This window comes from Carcharodon carcharias, chromosome 1, assembly GCF_017639515.1.
Source record: "Carcharodon carcharias isolate sCarCar2 chromosome 1, sCarCar2.pri, whole genome shotgun sequence".
In the NCBI taxonomy this organism is placed as follows: domain Eukaryota; kingdom Metazoa; phylum Chordata; class Chondrichthyes; order Lamniformes; family Lamnidae; genus Carcharodon; species Carcharodon carcharias.
In genome coordinates, this window is record NC_054467.1 from 91891887 (window position 1) to 91913571 (window position 21685).

The following is a 21685-nucleotide window of genomic DNA, read 5'->3' on the forward strand; positions in this document are numbered from 1 at the left end:
CAGTAAGATGCCATCCTGGCTGGTTATTTCATGTCCTCTGTTGAAGAATAGTTTCATTTCATCAGATACAGGCTCCCGTGGCCAACCATGAAGCACATGTTCTCATACTTGAGATAGGACTGGGTCCCGACTTAGCCAGTCTCTGATCTGTCGAGCACATACCAGCGAGAAATCTAAGAAATTTAACAGTAAAGCAAGTTCCTGTGGTGCTCATCATTTTCTTGTAAAGGCAAACAACTAAGGGCATTGATGTTTGTGAATTGATTACCAGGCTCATGTAGGAAAGTGTATTCATATACTGCCAAAATTAAAGCCCATCGTTGTATTCTTGCTGAGGCCATGGGTGGTACAGCCTTGTCCTCATTAAACAATCCTAGCAATGGTTTGTGGTCTGAAGCTATTGTAAAATGATGGCCGTGTACATACTGGTGAAACCTCTTGACACCAAAGATGATGGACAGGCCCTCTTTTTCTATCTGTGAGTATCCCTTTTCTGCTATGGTGAGCACTCTTGATACGTAACCTATCGGCCATTCCATGCCATTGTCCATCCGATGAGAGAGAACTGCTCCTGCTCCATTGGGAGATGCATCACATGTCAGCACTAACTCTTGTGTCTGGTCATAATGTCCTAATAGGTTAGACAAGTGCAATAATTGTTTCACCTTTATGAAAGATTCTTTCTGGGGTACCTCCCAAGACCAATGTTGGTTCTTTTACAGTAGAAAATGCAGTGGGGCCAGCACTGTAGACAAATTGGGTAAGAACCACCCATAATAGTTGATCATTCCTAGGAATGTTTTGAGCTCTGAGGCATCCTTTGGCACAAGTGCCTCTCTTATGACTCTCACTTTCTCCTCAAGCAGGTGGAGACCCTGTGAATCTACCCGTGATACAAATAGATTACCTCCCTCACTTGGAGCATGCACTTCTCTTAAACACACTCAAGCTTACAAGAAACGTTTTAAGATTTTTTCTAAGTTTGCCAAGTGCACTTTTTCAGTGAATCCTGTCACTAGTACATTGTCTAAATATGCTACATCCTGGGGCAGTCCCTGCAGTAAACTTTCCATTTTTCTCTGAAAGATGACCCAAGCTGAGGAGATGCCGAAAGGTAATCGAGTATATTGGTACAGCCCATTGTGGGTATTAATTGTGACAAATTCCTGAAGGCATTATCAAACTCTAGTTGTTGATTATTCAGGTCTTGGACTTTTGGTATGAGGTGTCTCTCTAGTTTAGCTACTTGATTAACTGTCAATTTGAAGTCTGCACAAATTCGGATGTGATGGCCAGATTTAAGGACGGGGACTATGGGCGTTGCCCATTCTGAGAACTGCATAAGTTGTATAAAGCGCAGTTTCTCTAGTCTGTCCAGTTCAGTATTGACTTTTTCTCGCATTGCAAATGATACCATTCTTGCCTTCATGAACTGAGGAATTGCTTCCGATCCACATGAAGTTTTGCCTGCAGCCCTTGGATTTTCCCAAGTTCATTCCTGAAGTCTGTGATGACTTTAGAAGTAGTTCTGGTAGCCTACTTGCTCTCAACTGGAAAATTTCAGCCATTTCTGACTTAATCTCATTTAACCAGTAGCTCCCCAGGAGGCTTAGCCCCTTGCCTGCTACCACTATCAAGAGTAGCTTTGCCGATTGACTTCCATAATGGACGGTTACTCTGCTTGTGCCTCTTACTTGAATGTCTTCACCCACATATGTTCGTAGCGTGGTTGCTGTTTCTTCCAAACTTAATTGATGTTCACCATTATTCAGATATCTGAAGGTATGTTCCCCAATCACTGTAGTGGATCCTCCTGTGGGCTCTTCCATTCTAACAGGTCTGCCATTTGCTTTCACTGTAACAAATATTGGTTCTGGCTTTCCAACCTACAGGTTAAACAATGAGTAAATGTCTGATTTGTTGTTTCAGGCTTCTCTACATTGTAGATTTCATTGAGCTTCTTCTTTTGTTTACAAGCCTGTTTGGATCTTTCTACACACTGTCTCAGTATATGCCCACTTCTGTGACAATAATAGCATTCAATTTTTTTAAAACTGCCAATAATTAAAAGGCTGATTGTTTCCACCTCTATTGAAATTATTCTGTGATTTTGCTGCTAGGTTGTTTTTCCTTACTCTTCAGCTAGCAGGGGCTGTTTCTCCCGCTTCTCCACAGTCTTGCATTTTCCTGGCCTTTTTGGCTGGGGTTTCCCACCCAATGTGGAGGACAGCGCCATTTTGTGCATCCTGTATTGCTTTTGAATCTCTTGCTGCACTTTCCATGGCCAGTGCTATCTCTAGCACCTCCCTGAAATCCAAATTCACTTCAGACAATAACCTTTTCTGAATAGTGTCCTCATTCACACCACACACTAGATGATCTCTGAGCATGTTGTTTAAAGATGTACCAAACTTACAATATTCTGTTAGCTACTCAAATTTGCCACATAGCATGCTACTGTATCACCCAGGGCTCTATTTCTCAAATTAAACTTGAACATCTACATCATTGCTAAGGGCTTTGGTTAATAATGAGCCTTCACGAGCTCCACAAATTCATCAAGTCTTTTTGAATCTGGGATACCAGGTGCCATCAGACCTTGAATCAAACTGTAGGTTTTATTCCCACATGTACTTAACAGAATCGCTCACCTCTTCTCTTCCCCCCTAATCTTGTTTGCTTGATAAAAGAACGTAAGACATTCTATGTAATGAGACCAATCGTATGTGGCTGGATCAATTCCCCGGAATTGCGGCATTTTGAGAGAAGTTATCTTCTTCAATTTTACCAGAGCTTTCCACTTATAATCACTGGACAAGGTACAGTGCCAATTTCTTTTCAACTTGATTTCTTCTGTTTAATCTTATTTTATCCTCGTCGCCAGTTTGTTGTGAGTGGCGGCCGAGTAGGTACTATTGATAGAGTTGATCCACAGACACTTCTTGGGTGGAAACTTTAAGTTTATTACAAAGTACTCAGCAGCTACTACATGTGTGCTTTCAAATCCAACTCTATCTCTATACTACTAACTCCTGGGGGAGGCCTGCACTATATTCATATTGGTTATGATAGATCAAGTGATCTTCCTTAACAAGCATTATTCTTAACGGTATATTACACCTAAATAAAACCATAATTGCTACAGATAGTTTAGATGAAAAGGTAGCATTACTCAGGTGATGCTTAAAATCACAAGCACAGTTGTTTGTGGGATTCCCAGATGGGCTTTTTTATACCCTTTTGTGCTCCAGAACTTGCCGCACCCCTAGCTAAGCTGTTCCAGTCCAGCTACAACACTGGCATCTACCCAGCAATATTGAAAATTGCCCAGGTATGACCTGTACACAAAAAGCAGGACAAAACCAACCCGTCCAATTACTGCCCTATCAGTCAACTCTCGAACATCAGTAAAATGATGGAAGGCGTTATCAAGCAGCACTTGCTTAGCAATAACCTACTCAATGATGCTCAGTTTGGGTTCCGCCAGGGCCACTCAGCTCCTGACCTCATTACAGCCTTGGTTCAACCATGGACAAAAGAGCTGAACTCCAGAGGTGAGGTGAGAATGACTGCTCTTGACATCAAGGCAGCATTTGACTGAATGTGGCATCAAGGAGCAAAGCAGGAGTCAATGGGAATCAGGAGGAAAACACTCCACTGGTTGGAGTCATGCCTAGCACAAATAAAGATGTTTTTCTTGTTGGAGGTCAATCATCTCAGTTCCAGGACATCACTGCAGGAGTTCCTCAGGGTAGTGTCCTGACCCAACCATCTTCAGCTGCTTCATCAATGATCTTCCTTCCATCATAAGGTCAGTAGTGGGGATGTTCACTGATCATTGCACAATGTTCAGCACCATTCATGACTCCTCAGAAACTGAAGCAGGCCATGTCCAAAAGCAGCAAGACCTGGACAACATCCAGGCTTGGGCTGACAAGTGGCAAGTAACATTTGTGCCACACAAGTGTCAGGCAATGACCATCTCCAACAAGAGAGAATCTGACCATTTCCTCCCCCGACATTCAATGGCATTACCATCACTGAATTCCCCAATATCAACATCCTGGGTGTTACGACTGACCAGAAACTGAACTGGACTAGCCATATAAATACTGTGGCTATAAGAGCAGGTAAGAGGCTTGGAATCCTGTGGGGAGTAGCTCACCTCCTGACTCCCCAAAGTCTGTTCTCCATCTACAAGGCACAGGTCAGGAATGTGATGGAATACTCTCCACTTGCCTGGATGAGCACAGGTCTAACAACACTCAAGAAGCTCGACACCATCCAGGACAAAGCAGCCCACTTGATTGGCACTCCATTAACAAACGTTCACTCCCTCTGCCATTGGCGCACAGCAGCAGCAGTGTGTACCATCTACAAGATGCACTGCAGGAATTCACCAAGCCACCTTGAACAGCACCTTCCAAACCCACGACCGTTGCCATCTAGAAGGATAAGGGCAGCAGACACATGGGAACACCACCAGCCCCCCTCCAAACCACTCACCATCCTGACTTGGAAATATATCGCCGTTCCCTCACTGTGGTTGGGTCAAAATCCTGGAACTCCCTAACAACACCGTGGGTGTACCTACACCACAGGGACTACCACAGTTCAAGAAGGTGGCTCCCCACCACCTATTCCAGGGCAATTAGGAATGGGCAATAGATGCTTGTCTAGCCAATGACACCCACATCCCATGAATAATTTTTTTTTAAATACAGAACACAGTGGATTAGCAGTCCATCACCTAAACCTCTTGGCCACCTCAGCCCCTATACAATGTCTTTCAGAACAGGCATGCTGGCTAATATGGGAATGGAACCCACAACCTTGGAGTTATTAGGACTATACTTGAACCATCTGAGCTAACCAGCCACCAAGCAACATAGCCACTAATTAAGTGAATGTCAATCTCCTAGGCAAGGGGAACTGACCATATACGCTTCGCTAATGGACCTTTTTATATGAGCTCTAGCCAATTAAAAGTGGATCAAGTACCACAAGCTATAAGTTGCCTCTCTCCAAATAGTTTAAGTGTATCAGGTAAAGAACTCCAGTCAAAAATTAACCAGAGAGTAGGACAAAATTGCCTATAATCATTTACATATGACAAACCCTGATAGTTCTAGCGGGTTCTTTAGGTTAATTATTTTACGTTGTAATGCCCAAGTGCAAAACCAGAACAAGCTGAATAGTGGTTAGTTTTTCATGCAAATTACACCAGCAAAACCCCCAGTGCAATGATATATCTTTAATTGTGGAGTGGGAATGCATATGTACGTATGCTCGTATGGGCGGTGGAAGGGACCTATCATCCATATCTAGATTAGTAATTACTTGGCCTCTTCAGTCACTTCTAAATATATTTGTATGGATTTGTTTTCAAAATCTAATAGCTGTGAACTTTACTGTTTTTGTTATGTAAAGTGGTACCTTGCAACTGTTGAGGCTTAAGTAGTCAGAGAACACTTAGCACCCTCTAGTGGCTTGCTGTAATAGTACTTTTGGATCATAGCTACCTTCTACTCCTTGTGCTCCGTTGTGTTTGGATCATACTTCCCCAACACTGGAGGAATACTAAGCTTGAACTAAGGATAGGGTGCGGCAGGAGCCTCATATCTCAAATACCCACAAGGCCAAAAATCTTATGGTTGACGTTCGGTTGTATTGTAATCATATAAAAGGCAATATCACTGACCTGGACTGATAAACAAAACTGCCAGCATGTTTTTAGCCTGCCTTGGCATTGACCCGAGATACACAAAGGTATCATCTTTTGTTTAGTCTAAGCTTAGTAATGCCCAAACATTTTGATGAGATTGCACAGACCGTACATTCTGCAATACAGACAGAATATTTTGAGGTACAGACAGAATATTCTGAGATACAGAAAGAATATTTTGAGATACTGACAGGATATTCTGAGATACAAACAATATTCTGAGATGTAGGCAGAATATTCTGAGATACTGACAGAATATTTTGAGATACAGACAATATTCTGAGAAACAGACAGAATATGCTGAGAAACAGACAGAATATTCTGAGACACTGACAGAATATTTTGAGATACAGACAGAATATTCTGAAATCAATTAAAATTACTGCTTGGCTCCACATAGAAGAAAAATGAAAGGAGCAGTTTGTTTGTCTTCACAACTTACAGGTGTTTATTGAATTGAAGTTAATGATATTTGGGCTGCATCTTGATATAAAATTGATTTATTCTGCTTAGTTTTATGTTACAAACCCCCTGCTGTTCATTAAGCACTGGCTTATTATTTATCCAAAAGGAAAGTGCTGTTGATGCAGGAAATCAGAAATCAAAAGAGAAAATGCTGAAAATACTGAGGTATCATCTGCAGAGAAACAAACAGAGCTAATGGGCTGCACATTAACTTGGAGGTGTGGAGTGAACCTGATCTTCTTTGAGGTTGGGATAACAGATTTTCCACAGGTTCTGCCGAATTTAACAACAGGATCTGATTAGCATTTTTATCCCTGTATCCCAGCCACAGCCAGTCAGATTGAGAGGAAGCCGGCTGGCTGTCGGACAGGTAAAACATGAAGCCAAAGCTATGGAACAGAGAGGAGCAAGAGATGGGTCAGAAATGCTGGGGCAGTGGGGGTGTTGGGAGTAATTGGAGGTCAGAGGAAAAACTGGAGATCGGAGTTGGAGGAAGATCAGAGGCCTTACAGGGGAAATCTAAAGGGTTGGGGGAAAGCATCAGCAGGGAGATTGGAAAGGTCAGGGGACATTTCCAGTTGTGCGGGTGGGGGCTATTGATGAAGCAGGTAAACCGCATGCAGCTCTAGGTCAAGTAATATCTTGTTTGTAAAGTTCTCATCCTTGTTTTCAAAGTCCCTTCATGGCCTGCCCCTCCGTATCTCTGCACTATAATCTCCTTCACCTGCACAACCCTCCGAGTTATCTGCACTCCTCTAATTCTGGCCTATTTCCGATTTCAATGGCTCCATCATTGGTAGCCATGCCTTCAGCTGCTTGGACCCTAAACTCTGGAATTCCCTCCATAAACCTTTCTGCCTCTTTACCTTACTTTTCTCTTTTAAGACTGTCGTGTTCAATTGTTCTGTGTTAGAATATGTGAGTTTGTTTACTATTGATGTTCACTGTGCTTGATTTGTTAAGCTGGAGCATGGACTCAAAAAAGTAAATACAGCTGTAGAAAAAGCTGGAAACCAGAGCTAAAGCATGGAGTAGACATTTTGAAGCATTGTATACAGCTCTTACAAATAAGGTTCCTGCACACATAGAGCTGATGTGTTATCTCTATATAGATCCAAGATATAAAGTATACAAAAAAGACGCATCTTAAAACCTAAGCTTCCAGCTATCTACCATGATATCTCCTTATTAGGCTTGGAACCAAATTTTGCTTTATAATGGTTCCTGTACAGCACCATGGGAAATTTATGTTCAAGGCATTTACAGGTACAAGTTGTTGTTGTTCTGATGTTTGATGCCTAACAGTTAGTCATGATGTACAGTACCTCACATAAGTGACCATCATTCATGGGGTTGTACTGAGGTGGGAAATTTAAATTGGCTGCTCTCCAGATAAGAACCTCTGATTCCAGAAAACTCCCAGTCATTCGGGGATATCTGGGAACCTCATTGCCGCTGCCTTTATGGGAATCGTCCCACTTCCCCTACCACAGCTGAATCAAAATTACCTCCTGCAAACCACCGCTGAAACAAATGTTGGTCCTCTAGTTGCCAACCCTCCAGGATTTAAGACTAATTTCCTGAAGACTGCAGCAAGTAAACCGGGAGAAAAGCCATAGGGGCTTTAAGAAATTTTCTGGGCTTTTTTTTAATTTTCTTTCAGCATTTTCGTTTATTAATGGAGATGTGGGAAGAAAGGCTGTTTGACTGAATGGGGCAGTTGGAGGCTGGAGATCATTGGTAGATCCTCTAATGGAGGAGTGGGGGAATTGCAAACCTAGCTGAACCCTATTCTGCCCTCCTCCACTTGTTCCTAATTCTTTCTTTTGCCATTCCTATCTCATCTCTGTTCCTCTGTTCCAACAATACCCCATCCTCTAACTGTCTTTCATCTGAACACTGCAAACGGGGGAGAATTTTCTCAACGTTGGGCGGGAGTGGACAATGGGCACGCAGCCAATCACCATCCGCAATCGGCTGCGCACTGCATTTTACGTGGGCAAGCCAATTAAGGCCCGCCCTGCATGACATGCACCCAGAAGCACTCAGCGTTACCTGTGCAGGCTGGGGAGAAGGGAGAGCCGGGGCCTGCTCTCTTTCATGCATGCGTGCGAAGGCGTGTAGAAATCTCTCTGAGGCACAGAGCTGTATCAGGGAGATTAGTTTGATTATGAAAATTTGAAAAAAGGATGAAAAAAATTATTCAGCCATGTCCCCACATGTGACAGAATTACATGAGCTGGGACATGTCTATGAATTTTCATTAAAAATTTTATTAAAGTTATAAACCGTTCATGAAACCTCATTCTGGTTGGACGGGCAGCTCTGTTAATTCCTTTAATTGGTTTTTAAATAGCTTTAATAGGCCTTTGACAGTTCGGTGGGTGCGCAGCCAACTCCGGTGCTCGCCCGCTGAACTGAAGATCAGAATGACGTGCGGTGACGTTGGGGACGCATGCTTTATGCATCAGCGTGCAGGGCCCGCCCCCTCATGCCAAACGGAAGATTCAGGCCACAATCTTCACTCCTCTTGAGGCATGCTCCTGTGAAATGCTTTGGGACCTTTCATTTTGTTAAAGGCGCTAAATAAATATAAGTTGTTGTTGAAACACCATGCAAGATTAACTAGTATGTGTGTGACAAAGAGTAACATCCCAGTTGATAACTCATCTTTTCTCTTTATAGATAGTGACTGGCCTGCTGCGGTTTTCGAACATTTCTGTTTTGTTTTTAAACGAGATAGTATGTCCTTTGCCATTAACATATGGCAATGTGATTTTTCATATAAATAAATACCCAGCTTGTTAATGAATTATGACAACTTGGGTGATGGGTGTTATGATCCTTGACCAGACCTCCAGGTTTTTGTTAAGATTTGGTTAGGGATCAATAACGTTTTGTTTAAAGTAGACAAAGTTTGAGATTCAAGACAGTTGCTCAGTGAATAAATCCACAAGAGTCTGTGAGTTTTGAACAAACAAAAATAAACTTTACTACACAAGGTCAGAAGGTCAGAAAGATAAAACAGTTTACAATATCTGTCTTATACTCTAGTATTCAGAGTTAACATGAGGTACATGTGAATTAACAGGCAAACTGTGTTCAAACATACCACATTGGAGAATAAATAGCTAATGTGACCAAAACAGTCCAAGGATTTCTCAACAACCCACCCAGACATCAGTAACACTATATCAGTATCAGTAACAACCAATCTCACTGAAACTCTGCCTCTCTCACAAGAGATCTCCGTCTTTACCTTTGAAGATCTAACCTTAGAGTTCTCTCCACAAGCCACTTCAGCTCGGATGACATCAGCGATGGCCCATCTTGCAGGGATTCAGTCTTGTCTCCCAAGATTCCGTTCCCCTGGATTCCCAAGTCTGCACTCAAGCACCAACTCACAAACATAATTTCAGTTCTTCAGCTGTGCTGAGCAGAACCCTACTGTTTTAAAGGGGTACCTTCACCCCAACAGCCCGCAGTACAGAGTCGCCAACCTTCTGCTACCTTCTTGGATCTTCAGGGCTTTCCCTGAGCCTTTTTCAATTACCAGGGCTTCCCCTGAGCCCCTGCCAACTTTTTTAACTTAACTGGGATCTCTTCCCTGTCCCCTGTTTGGGACTCTTCTTTTGGGACCTTTCCCTGTCCTCTGCCTGGAACTCTGCTCTTTAATGGTGCTCCGCTCCCAGCCACCTGATGTGGGATTTCATGCCTTTCTCTTACTGCACAGGCACACTGGACCCAGGGACCTTAAAAATGCAAAACTCTCATGTGCAGCCCGCTCCTGGTCTGTGCATGAGCAGAAATACCGAGGTCTGTCGGCACTTTGAGTTCCCAACCTTCTGCTTCCGATGAGATAAGTGTGGGTTTCATAACATGGGACCTAAGGGCATTTGTTACCCCTGAAACCTTAATCCAAAATGAGTCAGTGGCTGGAATCACTGGTGGGACTGGAAATTCCCGCTGAGTGTCAATGGACTTCTTGCCCGTCTGCCAAATTTTCCATCCTGCCCACGACAGGTCCTGCCCGGCAGGGCCAGAAAATCCCGGTCAGTGTCTTTAAGCAATGAGGTGAGAACATTGTAGTTCTCAAGCTATATGATCCACAGGAGGGGGAAAGAAAAAGCTAGCCTGACTACTCTGGATTATAAATAAAGTCTCTTTAATGAAGAAATTCTTTGATTAAGTCTCTTTAATTAAGGAGCTCCCTGAACTGTGACCTGTTTCTCTTTTTCTTTCAGATCAGCATTTTCATGACACATTTATCCAACTATGGGAATGATCGACTGGGACTTTATACGTTTGTGAACCTGGCGAATTTTGTCCATTGCTGGACCAACCTGAAGCTGCAAACGATGCCCCCTGTGCAGTTGGCACACAAATACTTTGAGCTCTTTCCAGAACAAAAGGACCCACTCTGGCAGGTGTGCTTCCAGTTTTTTTTAGAACAAGTGCACTGTTAACTCCGCAGATAACAGTTCCATAACTATTCCCCCCAGCCGACCCTGCTTTGTGTACAAATCTCCTTTGAACTGACTGCACTTCCAGGGTTCTCTTCATCTTGCTGATAACTCTACCTGGTTTTGGAATGTGGGGTGATTTTAACAGCAGGAGGTGGCAAGCAAGAACATGACTGCCATCAAACTGATCACCTAACGGCACCCCCCACCCCATTATATATTTTTCTAAATCTTTTCCTTTAATCCACAACTTCTATGATTGCTGAAGAACGCTTGCATTGGTAAACAAATTGTCACAATGCCAGTTTGGCAGGAATGGATGCTGAAGTATAACTCTAAATCAGTCTGAATCAGGGGAAAGTTCAGATGTTAAATAGCATTTGAGATTGGGCCATTTCAGAAACTGGGAGGGATAAACAGCAAAGTGTTTTTTTGCCATATCCCTTCTACATGGGTGCAATCCCACTGTGAAAATTTTACCTGGATTGTTGTGGATGTGATTAGTGTCAGAAAATGGTTATTTATTTGACATTGTATTTAATTTTCTGTCCAGGAACCATGGTGGTATCAGTAAAGCTTGTGGTTGAGAGGGAGGGACAGGGGTTTATGCCTCAATTTCCATAGCAGATTTAAACATATATTTGTATTTATATGGAGCCTCATCACATCAGACTATCTCAGAACATTCTGTTCCCTTGGTCATATCTTGCCCTTGCTGGAGAGAATGACTTATTTTCTAGATGGGATGTATGGGAAGCAATCCATGGTGATGTCGAGGACATCTCCTTTCTGCTGCACCATTGTTTGGATTTTAGATTCAGACTATCCCCACCTCTAACTGGACATAGCTTGGAAAATTTTATCTAGTTATTGGACACTGTTGTGATTTCAAGTGGAAATTTCTTTCCATAGGGGGGCAAGATTAATTTCCATGCAACAATTAAATCACACAGACAGGCTTTCACCCATTGTACTGACTAACCTGCAAAATTACAGAGTTCCGTGTCTATTCCTTTAAGAAGAATGACCATTCATGCTGTGTTAAACTCCAAGGAGCACTGCTGTTTTAATACGGTGTACAATTTCCTCTTTATCTGGCAGAATCCATGTGACGATAAACGACATAAGGATATCTGGTCTAAAGAGAAAACCTGTGATCGTTTACCAAAATTTCTGGTTATTGGACCTCAAAAAACAGGTGAGCTTTTATTGCAAGATTATAAATGATTGGCATGGAGAACATTTAATTATACAACTGCTCTGATAAGCATCTTCTAATGCTACATTTACAGGTGATATCAAATCTCCTGTAGCTCTGCTTTAATTTATTTAACTTACTGATGACCTTTGACCTGGAAGCTGTATAGTAAGGAAAATTTGTAATCTCTTTAAAAGTCTGTGGAGTCTGTAATTGACTTTAAGAATGGTTGAAAAGGACTTTTTAAGAGTTTGCATCAGTTGTAAAGGGATCAATTGTAATTTTCTTGGAATAATAAGAAATACTGGTCCATGTGATCTGTTGACAATTGACCTGGGAGCAAATCCAACAGGAAGGAAGTTAAGAAAGAAGTGTTGTGGCTGGCAAACACAAAGGTAAGTTGCAGATACAAGAAGAGAACTACAAGCAGAGGAGTCGGAGTGTGACTGTGGTCAGCACATAGCTGCAAACACAAAGGAGAGCTGCAGACAACAAGCAGAGGAGCTGGAGGGTGAAGGTGATAACCACACAGATGCAGACACAAAGATAAAGCAGAAAGAGACGGAAACAGAAACAGAGATAATTCTTGAGGAGAAGGAGTAAATCACTCTCAAGAAAAAGTTAGTTTTTTTCTGTTTGACAGAAAAAATGACAGGAGCTCTAGTACTGTGTGAGCTGACTAAAAGGGTCTAAAATCGAGAAAGCTGTGTGAATAGCTCAGGGGCCCTAAAGAGCTGGCTGTTTCCTAGAAGTGGCCAAACCATGAACTGGGTGGCTGGCCAGTTGAGAAGATACTCTGGAAAGCTACACGATCAGGACTGTCATGACCTGAGGGAGAAAGGGTTCATAGAAATGTGCCTTGCCGAGGATAATCATACCCATGACCTGAAGGTGAAAGCTGTCGTCGAGTAGGACTCCTGACCTACCCTGCATGAATAAAAACAGCATATTGTAGAACTGTGTAGCTATTTAGTGCCACATTTGTGTGGGGAGTGATGAGAATACTTTTGGTTGCCTAAGATGTATCTTTGCTGTATTGACTATTTAATGTGAAAATTACCTTTTTATTTGAAGTATAATTTGCATATTAATTCATGTTAATTTATGTTGATTCAGATTCCTTTTAAAGTAAAAATTGCAAAAAATGACATCATTTTGGTCATTTCTTATTTGGGAGAAAATTGGTAAATTTGGTTATTTTGCTTTACAGTTCCCCCACAGGGATTGTAACAATGAGTAGAAGTGAGGCCCAATGTGACATCTTCTTCTCTTAAGATGTTTCAAGAACTAAAAAGCCTTATATATCAGGATGAGAATGAATCCCCACAAGGATTTGCTCCATCATCTGCCATAACTGGCAAAGAACTTCAGAAACTCTGGAAAAAAGGCAAAAACCCTGTTTGCACCATTTTTTGGGGGGGAGGGAGGTGATTTCTGTAGCTGTCACATCAAAGTCATGATGGATGAGAGGAAGCAACCCCATGGAAGTTTGCCCCATGAATTTTATCTGAAGATAGCTTGAGTTGGAGCAACTATGAGTTTCAGTAGAATTTTGCCTAGAGTTTACAAACCTGTGGTCCTGGCTTTGAGCTCATTGGAAATTCAGAGACAGAGGTCAGTCAGCCCTGAATAACAGGTGGGAATTCCTTTGGCGCCTATGGATTTCCACACCAAAATCCCAGATATTCAGTCTCATTATGGGATATGTAGCTTCATAAAACTCACTTTTCATTTTAAGTATTTCACTTTGTGAAAATATATAGTCCAATATTTCCTTAGGACCAATGGCAGAACACTACTATTAAAGTACATGGGTAAGTTAAGGCAAGAAATAAGACAGGACTTGGAAATGCTGGGGGTAATTTCAACATGGGGGAGAGGTTGGGATTGGGTGTGGGTGATGGGTTAAATGGACAAAAAGATGGAGTATGTGGGCAGTCTGGCTCTAACCTGCTGAATTCCATATTTTACTGAGGTAGGACAAGGGACAGGCAGCCAATCTGCTCCCACGATCTAGTTTGGCATTTTAAATATGTCAATAAGGTTAGAAGCCTCAGATATAGCCTGTTATACAGGTTTAACAGTGGCCGACTGACTTTGCCAGGCCTCTGAAAACAGCAACTGCAGTGAGGAGAGCACAGCTTCAAGGAGAAGGTAAGTGCCATCACTGTGCAGCTGGTGGGCGAGGAGAGACAGAAGTACTCCCCCACTGCACCGCACCCTGTCCCCCCACCCCCTGCCCCAAGCCAGATCCCCAAGCTCCCTAACCATCAGCACACATCTTAGACACAATAATCCCCCTGCCCCATGTTCCATGATTAGGGATGGAACATCTGGGATTGACCTCCAACCCATCCCAGGATTGAACGTACCCCCTCACCCTTCAGCAGCACCCCACCCCTTCCCCAGCTTCTGTAAGAATCAGACATTCCCCCGCCCTTGGGGTCAGATATTGGGCCCCCATTATGATCAGACCCCACGCTGTAGAGTCAGGGTTTGACCTGGTCCTGTGACCTTCTCTGGAGTGTTCACTGCCTGACTGGAATCCAAGCCTGTTGATCAGGTTGGCCATTGGGTTAGAAACCTATCAATGACCAAAGACACATGCTGTGGAGTTAGAACCAAGACTTCTGGGTTTCCCTCAACCACCAGGCCCTCCTAATCCCAGCACATCAGAATGTTATAACTCCCCTGCTATGTTTCTGTGCTGGATACCATATTATGGAAACTGTGACTGGGGTGGGGTTGGATGGGGCAGTGGATTTGACATCATGAAATAGTCAGGAGCAATGGGGCAGCATTGTAAGACCTTAAGACATAAGAGCAGAAGTAGGCCATTCGGCCTATCAAGTCTGTTCCACCATTCAATGAGATCCTGGCTGACCTGATAATCTTCAAATCCAATTTCCTGCCTTTTTCCCATAACCCTTGATTCTCTTACTGATTAAAAATCTGTCTATCTCAGCCTTCATTATACTTAATGACCCAGCCTCTATAGCCCACTGCGATAAAGAATTCATAGATTGACTACCCTCTGAGAGAAGAAATTCTCCCCATATCTGTTTTAAATGGGTGACCCCTTACTCTGAGATTATGTCCTTTGGACCTAACTCTCCCACAAGGAGAAACAATCTCTCAGTATCTAACCTGCCAAGCTCCCTAAGAACATTATATGTTTCAATAAAGTTGCCTCTCATTCTTCTAAACTCCAATGAGTAAAGGCCCAACCTACTTAACCTCTCCTCATAAGAAAATCCCTCCATCCCCAGGATCAACCTAGTGAACCTTCTCTGGACTGCCTCCAATGCCAGTATGTCTTTCCTTAGATAAGGGGACCAGAACTGTTCACAGTATTCGAGGTGTGTTCTAACCAGTGTCTTAAATAATTTTAGCAAGACTTCCCTATTTTTATACTCCATTCCCTTTTAAATAAAGGCCAACATTCCATTTGCCTTACCTATTACCTGGTGAACTTGTATGCTAGCTTTTTGGGATTCATGCACGAGGACCCTCAACTCCCTCTGTGCTGCAGTTTTCTTCATTCTTTTTCTATTTAAGTAATATTCAGCTCCTCTATTCTTCCTGCCAAATTGCATAACCTCACATTTTCTCACATTATATTCCATCTGCCAAGTTTTTTCCCATTCACTTAACCAGTCTGTACCCCTCTGTAGACTCTTTGTGTCATTCCCACCACTTCCCTTCCTGCCTACTTTTGTGTCACCTACAAACTTGGCGATAGTACATTCATTTCCCTCATCCATGTCATTAATATATACTGTAAATAATTGTAGCCCCAGGACTGATCCTTGTGACACTCCACTAGTTACAGGTTGCCATCCTGAAAATGCCCTCTGTATCCCAACTCTCTGTCTTCTATTAGCCAGTCCTCTACTCATGCTAATATACTACCCCCAACATCATGGGCTCTTATCATATTAAGTAGCCTTATGTGTGGTACCTTATCGAACGCCTTTTGGAATCCAAATATACTACATCTACTGGTTCCCCTTTATCTATCCTGCTTGTTACCTCCTTAAAGAACTCTAATAGATTTGCCAGGCATGATTTCTCCTTCATGAAGCCATGCTGACTCTGCTTGATTATATTATGGATTTCTAAATGCTCTGCTATTACACCCTTTATAATAATACTCCAACATTTTCCCAATGACACATGTTAAGCTAACTGGCCTATAGTTACCTGTTTTTTGTCTCCCTCCCTTTTTGAATAAGGGTGTTACAATCCTCTGGGACTTGTCCAGACTGCAGGGATTCTTGTAAGATTACTACCAGTGCATCCACTATCTCTGCAGCTATTTCCTTTAATATCCCAGGATGCAACCCATCAGGTCCAGGTGACTCATCGACCTTTAGCCCCGTTAGTTTCCCTAGTACTTTTTCTCTAGTGATAGTTATTGTGTTTATTTCCTTCCCCCACTTTTGCCCCATGATTATTTAGTATTTTTGGTATGCTATTAATGTCTTCCACCGTGAAGACTGATGCAAAGTATTTATTCAACTCCTCTGCCATTTCCTGGTTCCCCATTATTATTTTCCCAGTCTCATTCTCTAAGGGGCCTATATTGACTTTGGCCTCTCTCTTCCTTTTTATTTACTTAAAGAAGGGATTCGTGCTGCTTCATGAGTGACTTCAATTCTGGCAAAATTTTCATGTACAGGTCAATGGAAGAAGTGCGTGTGCATACATGGCACTGACCTGGAACATTCCAGAACAGATTGCCAACCTGAACAGTGGAACAAGACACCTGAATCGATTGCAAGAAGGAATACTGGATAGGTGGACTAGATAGACTGAAGGCCTTCTGCATAATACTGTTAGCATTATAGGCCGTCAAAATGAAATCATCCCTCTTTTTAAGAGTGTTGATCTCCACAGAAATGCAATGTTCAGCAGATTCCACCAGCATTTTCCCAATTCAGCTGTCAAGTGTTGCATTTTACAATCACTCAAGACCTGCTTGTAGGTGCCCAAGGAGCACCTGATACAGACCATTGCTTATTTACTTCAATGGAAAGTAGAATCATTTTTGTGTAAAATCGGCTGTTGACCTGACCTTATCAATTTCTCACCAAGTAGGTTAAGTTGAAATTGCTCCTCATGCTTGATAAGACAGTTTGGCCTTTGAGATAGTTTCTGTGACAATGAAGAACTCATTTTCTATTAAGGTCTTGCACTTATTTCCCATATTTCTCATTAATCATATAAAGCATTTAACTGAAGATTTTTCTATTGCTTTAACAATGCTGGACCATTACCAACAAATGTGTGTCAGTTTCTATTTGTGAATAATTTATTTCCAAACAATACTTTTATTCATTTATCAGAAGCACACTGCAAATCATTAGTAATTGTTTTGTATGGCGCAATATGTTGGAAGTTTTTAATTATAATAGAAGGCTGTCAAAAATGTGTTAGACTTAGTATACAACTAACTGTGCCCAATTTTTAAAGGACCAAAGAGTAGACAGCAGTAGTACACGACTAAGATTATTTAGTTAGTAGTGTTAAATACAATGAGTATAAATTATTTTAAATTTTAATTTCTATTCTGGTGCAAATATCCATTAATAGCCATTCATTTAAATGTGTTGACTATATTAGCAATGTCTGAGGCATTCTAAAATGGTAATTAGTCACTGCAAATTATTTTATTCTCTTCTACCATGCATATGATAAAAATGGTGATAATTGACTTATGCTAATATTCTGTAATTGCTGTGTCCTAATTAAGTCATCTAGTACTTAACAGAACAGTGTTTTTGCAGTTCTTTCAAAAAATAAATGCTTGCAGAAAGAAGCTCCACTGACAAAATGCCATGGGTAGAAGGGCAGCAATTTCTGCAAAAACACATCAATAAGTTTTCTAATATTTTCTATTCTCAGGCACCACAGCTTTGTACTTGTTCCTAATTATGCATCCAGCCATCACCAGTAATTTCCCCAACCCAAAGACCTTTGAAGAAGTGCAGTTCTTCAATGGGAATGCCTATCACAAGGGAATTGATTGGTAAGATAAGAGAACAAGCAAAGTGCATATTTTATAAACAAGAAGATCTTTATTAAAGTTAGGAACCCAGCGTTCATAAAAGTGGAGAAATTAATTATTCGCTTTGAAAGTCTGAATGCTGCGAAGGGTCTCAGTGATGACAGAATTTTTCTGTGGATCCCAAAGGTTTTCAAATTAATTTGCAAAGGTACATTAACATGTAACTTTAAGATTATGCAGTTCTGTTATATGACTAAACAGTTAGACAGCAAAACAAATGTATTGGCATGCTAATGTGTAGAGACTTAGACCAGTAAGTCAACGGTTCTGCCTGTGATTTCCCTAGGTCAGTTTTTGAATGTAACCAGATCAGCAAGCTGATCAATGTGCAATTTAAAAGTGACATTGTCACAGATATGAAGTATTGGGAAATACAGATATAGAAAGGAAGATATAGAAAAAAACTTGCATCTACATAATGCTGTTTACACTCTTGGAATATCCCTAAGTGTTTTACAATCATTTTTATGTTATTTTTGAAGTGGAGTCACTGCTGCAATATAGGGAACACCATAGCCAAATTGTACACTGCAAGTTTCCACGAATAACAATATGATAATGACAGAAAATCTGTCTATTTTAATGTTATTGGTTGAGGGATAAATATTGGCCAGGACATCAGGGAGAACTCCCCTACTCCTCTTTGAATAATGCCATGGGATATTTTACATCCATCTGAGAGGGCAGATGGGGCCCTGTTTTACTGTCTCATCCAAAAGACAGCACCTCTGCCAGTGTAGCATTCCATCAGTACCATACTGTAATGTCAACCAAGATTATATTCTCAAATTTCTGGAATGGAACTTGAACCCATGATCTCCTGACTCAAGATACAACAGTGCTGCCCATAAACCAGGACGCTGCAGTCCATCAAGCTGATCCCATAAATGAATAGCTCTAAAATGCCAATTCTTGAAAATATTTACAAGTTCACTCTAAAATTGCCCCATGCTATGATTCAATTTTTACTTTTATTCAGCAATAGCGGGGCAGTAATTGTCTCAAAATGAGGTTGGTTGTCTTACTGCCCCATTAACACTGATAAAGAAGCTAGACATATTTTGAATGCCTAACACTAGCTGTCCAATGCTCCAGTCTGCCTCACACAATGGGCACCTTTTAACATGCAAATTTGAGTCTGAGGACCTTGACTGCCCTTTTAAAGCTAAACTGGTTAGAGTGGACACACACTCCAACCAGTTCTGTGGGCAATGGAGCCAAAGAGGCTTAGACAAGGGAAGTTTGGAATTACTGTTGTGAAGGACTGTTCTTCCCAATTCCTAAAAAAATAATTGGGGCCACAGTTGCCGGGGTACTTCACTCAATTTGCTGCTGGCCAGTATCGACCGATATTGGGAGGCCTCAATCTAGCCAACTTCTTCGCAGTGCTTGATGTAATAAGGCCGGTGATTCAAAATTGTGCCTACCATTTTGTTGTGAGTACTAGGCAATTGGCAAATGCATTCTGCTGGTCAGTCATCCAGAAGTTAAAATTCAATGGGTCGCTTGGCCTCCTCTGTGCTATATCAATCTATAACTCCTATCTGCCTCCACTGTCTACATGAGCCAGTCCATTTCTGGTGTTCAACAAATTCTGGGTAAAAGTAACTCTGTCTGAACTGTCTGTACACCAGCTCTTTGCTAAGCTTGAGTCTGTCTCCCCTAGCTCTAGAATTTGTAGCAATTCAGACACACCATTAGATTTCAATTCATCAAATTTCCTTAAGGATTTTGACTATTAGAATAATATCCTACATGACACTGCTCTTCTTCAGGGTAAATAATCTAAGACTATCCTATTTATCCTCAAAGCTCATGTCTTAAGCTACGTCTCAGCTGTACTGCCTCCCAAGCCTGTAGTTCTCCTCTCTTATACAATGATGACAATGTACAATACTCTAGTAAACAGATTCATTGCCAGATGTTGGCCTTGGAATGACCAGGTTGATTCCAGAGAGAGTCCATCTCAGGAAACTTCTGCTGTACAACCCATTTGTTAAGACTAGAGGACTGTGCAATCATGATTTCTTAGAATGGAATTGTTGGAATGGAATGGAACTTGATCTGTGAGAGAGGCAAAAAATGGGCGAGATGAAATACGATTCCATAATATGTAATTTTAGGGCATTATTGTTGCCAGATTTTCAAAGTGGGATCTGGAACCTAAAGCCTGGATAATTTATGAGTCCTAACCCTGCATCACAGCTGTGTCACTCATGCGACACTATTTTGAAATGTAAAGGCCCTAATTGGGCCAAAGGCGAGCTCGGCACCCAATTTGTGGTGCTGAGCATTTCCAGAGGGCAGGAGTTGCCTGCAGAGTGTGAGTAGCAAAGGCAGATGGCAGCCATGATGGGGCCTGCCCTGCTTTGCTGAAGAGAAGAGGCAGCACCTCAGAGGGTCAGCAGCATAAACACTCATGAAAATGGCCACATAGCCAAACAGAACTTTCAGAAGCAAAATCAACTTAATCTCCTTAAAATGAATTGAAAGCATCTTAACACGATTCTTATATTTGAAACATTGTGTGCAGTTTTTGACACCTGGGGTGGGATTTTCAACTGCTGGTGGGTTTGGGAATGGGTGTGGGCATGATTTAAGGAGCACATTGCAGAAAGGCATCTTTGTATTCTAACGCCTCCAGGATGGGCTCTGATTTTCAAAAAGATGGTTTAAGTGGGCACCCTCTTGGATCTAATTAAAGACCCATTAAGCTCCTTGAAGAACTTACTAATGGGCCAGAGAGAGAGAGAATGCAATTTTCAAATGTGAACTCAACAAATCTGAACAGTCTGGTGCACATTAGTACGCAGCTCTTAAGTTCAAAGCGGGGAGAAGTGAAATTGTTTTTATGAAAAGTATTGAGACCTGGAGAATCTTGCACCAGATCATGCGCATTACATTCCATTTGGCCAAGCGGCCACTTTCAGCAGTGTTTATGCTGCTGACCCTCTGAGGCTGTCTCTTCTCTTCAGCAAGGCAGTGGCAAGCCCCATTATGGCTGCCATCTGCCTTTGCAACTCATACTCTGCAGGCAGTTCCTGCCTTCTGGAGATGTTCAACACCACTAATTGGGCGCCGAGCTCGCCTTTACATTTTAAAGAGTGACACATTTGTGATACAGGGTTGGGACTCATAAATTATCCAGTCTTCAGGTTCCAGATCCAACTTTGAAAATATGACCCCTGAGCCTTCAAGGTAATATTGCTGCATTTGTGAGGAGTCAGAGAAAAACAACAAAAGTGATGCTAAGACTCAGGAGTGGAAATTTTTCGGAGAAACTCAGATTAACTTATTTTTATTAGGGAAAATTGACTGGAAGGGAATGTAGCAAAATTGATGAGAGGCATAAATAGTGAAGATTTATACAAGCTATTTAAATTTGATTGTGACCTCAGAACTAGAGGGTTCATACAAAATTAATAAGCCTCAAGTAAGACTTGGTATTGTGAATAAAAGGAATCCTTTCAGAGTAGTGGAATGGACTTACAGCAAAATGAGTTGGCCCTGTGTCAACTAATCCTCCCTTAGAAAAGAAATGGAAAAATATGTGGCTAGACTGGGATTGATGGCTTTAGGGATAAGAACAGATAGAAATAATCAAATAGTACATGAAACGCAATGGTAGATGTGGCCAGGGTTGAAAGACATAAACATGGAATGAAAAGATAGTCCAGCATTTCATTTATTAATGTTGGGGTCATCAAAAAAACTTTGTAGGATGTTTTCTCAATAGATTAAAATAGGTTTAGTAAATTCTATGG

The 21685-nt window shown here is 41.7% G+C and overlaps 1 protein-coding gene across 1 annotated transcript in view; it reads left to right on the forward strand.

Annotated features, from left to right (window-relative positions):
* ndst3 (N-deacetylase/N-sulfotransferase (heparan glucosaminyl) 3) overlaps positions 1-21685 on the forward strand; it is a 256590-nt gene that overhangs the window by 206920 nt on the left and 27985 nt on the right. The window contains exons 6-8 of the mRNA XM_041180735.1: positions 10435-10617; positions 11755-11851; positions 17759-17882. Of these exons, the coding sequence (XP_041036669.1) occupies positions 10435-10617; positions 11755-11851; positions 17759-17882 (404 nt within the window). The remainder of the gene's footprint in view (positions 1-10434; positions 10618-11754; positions 11852-17758; positions 17883-21685) is intronic.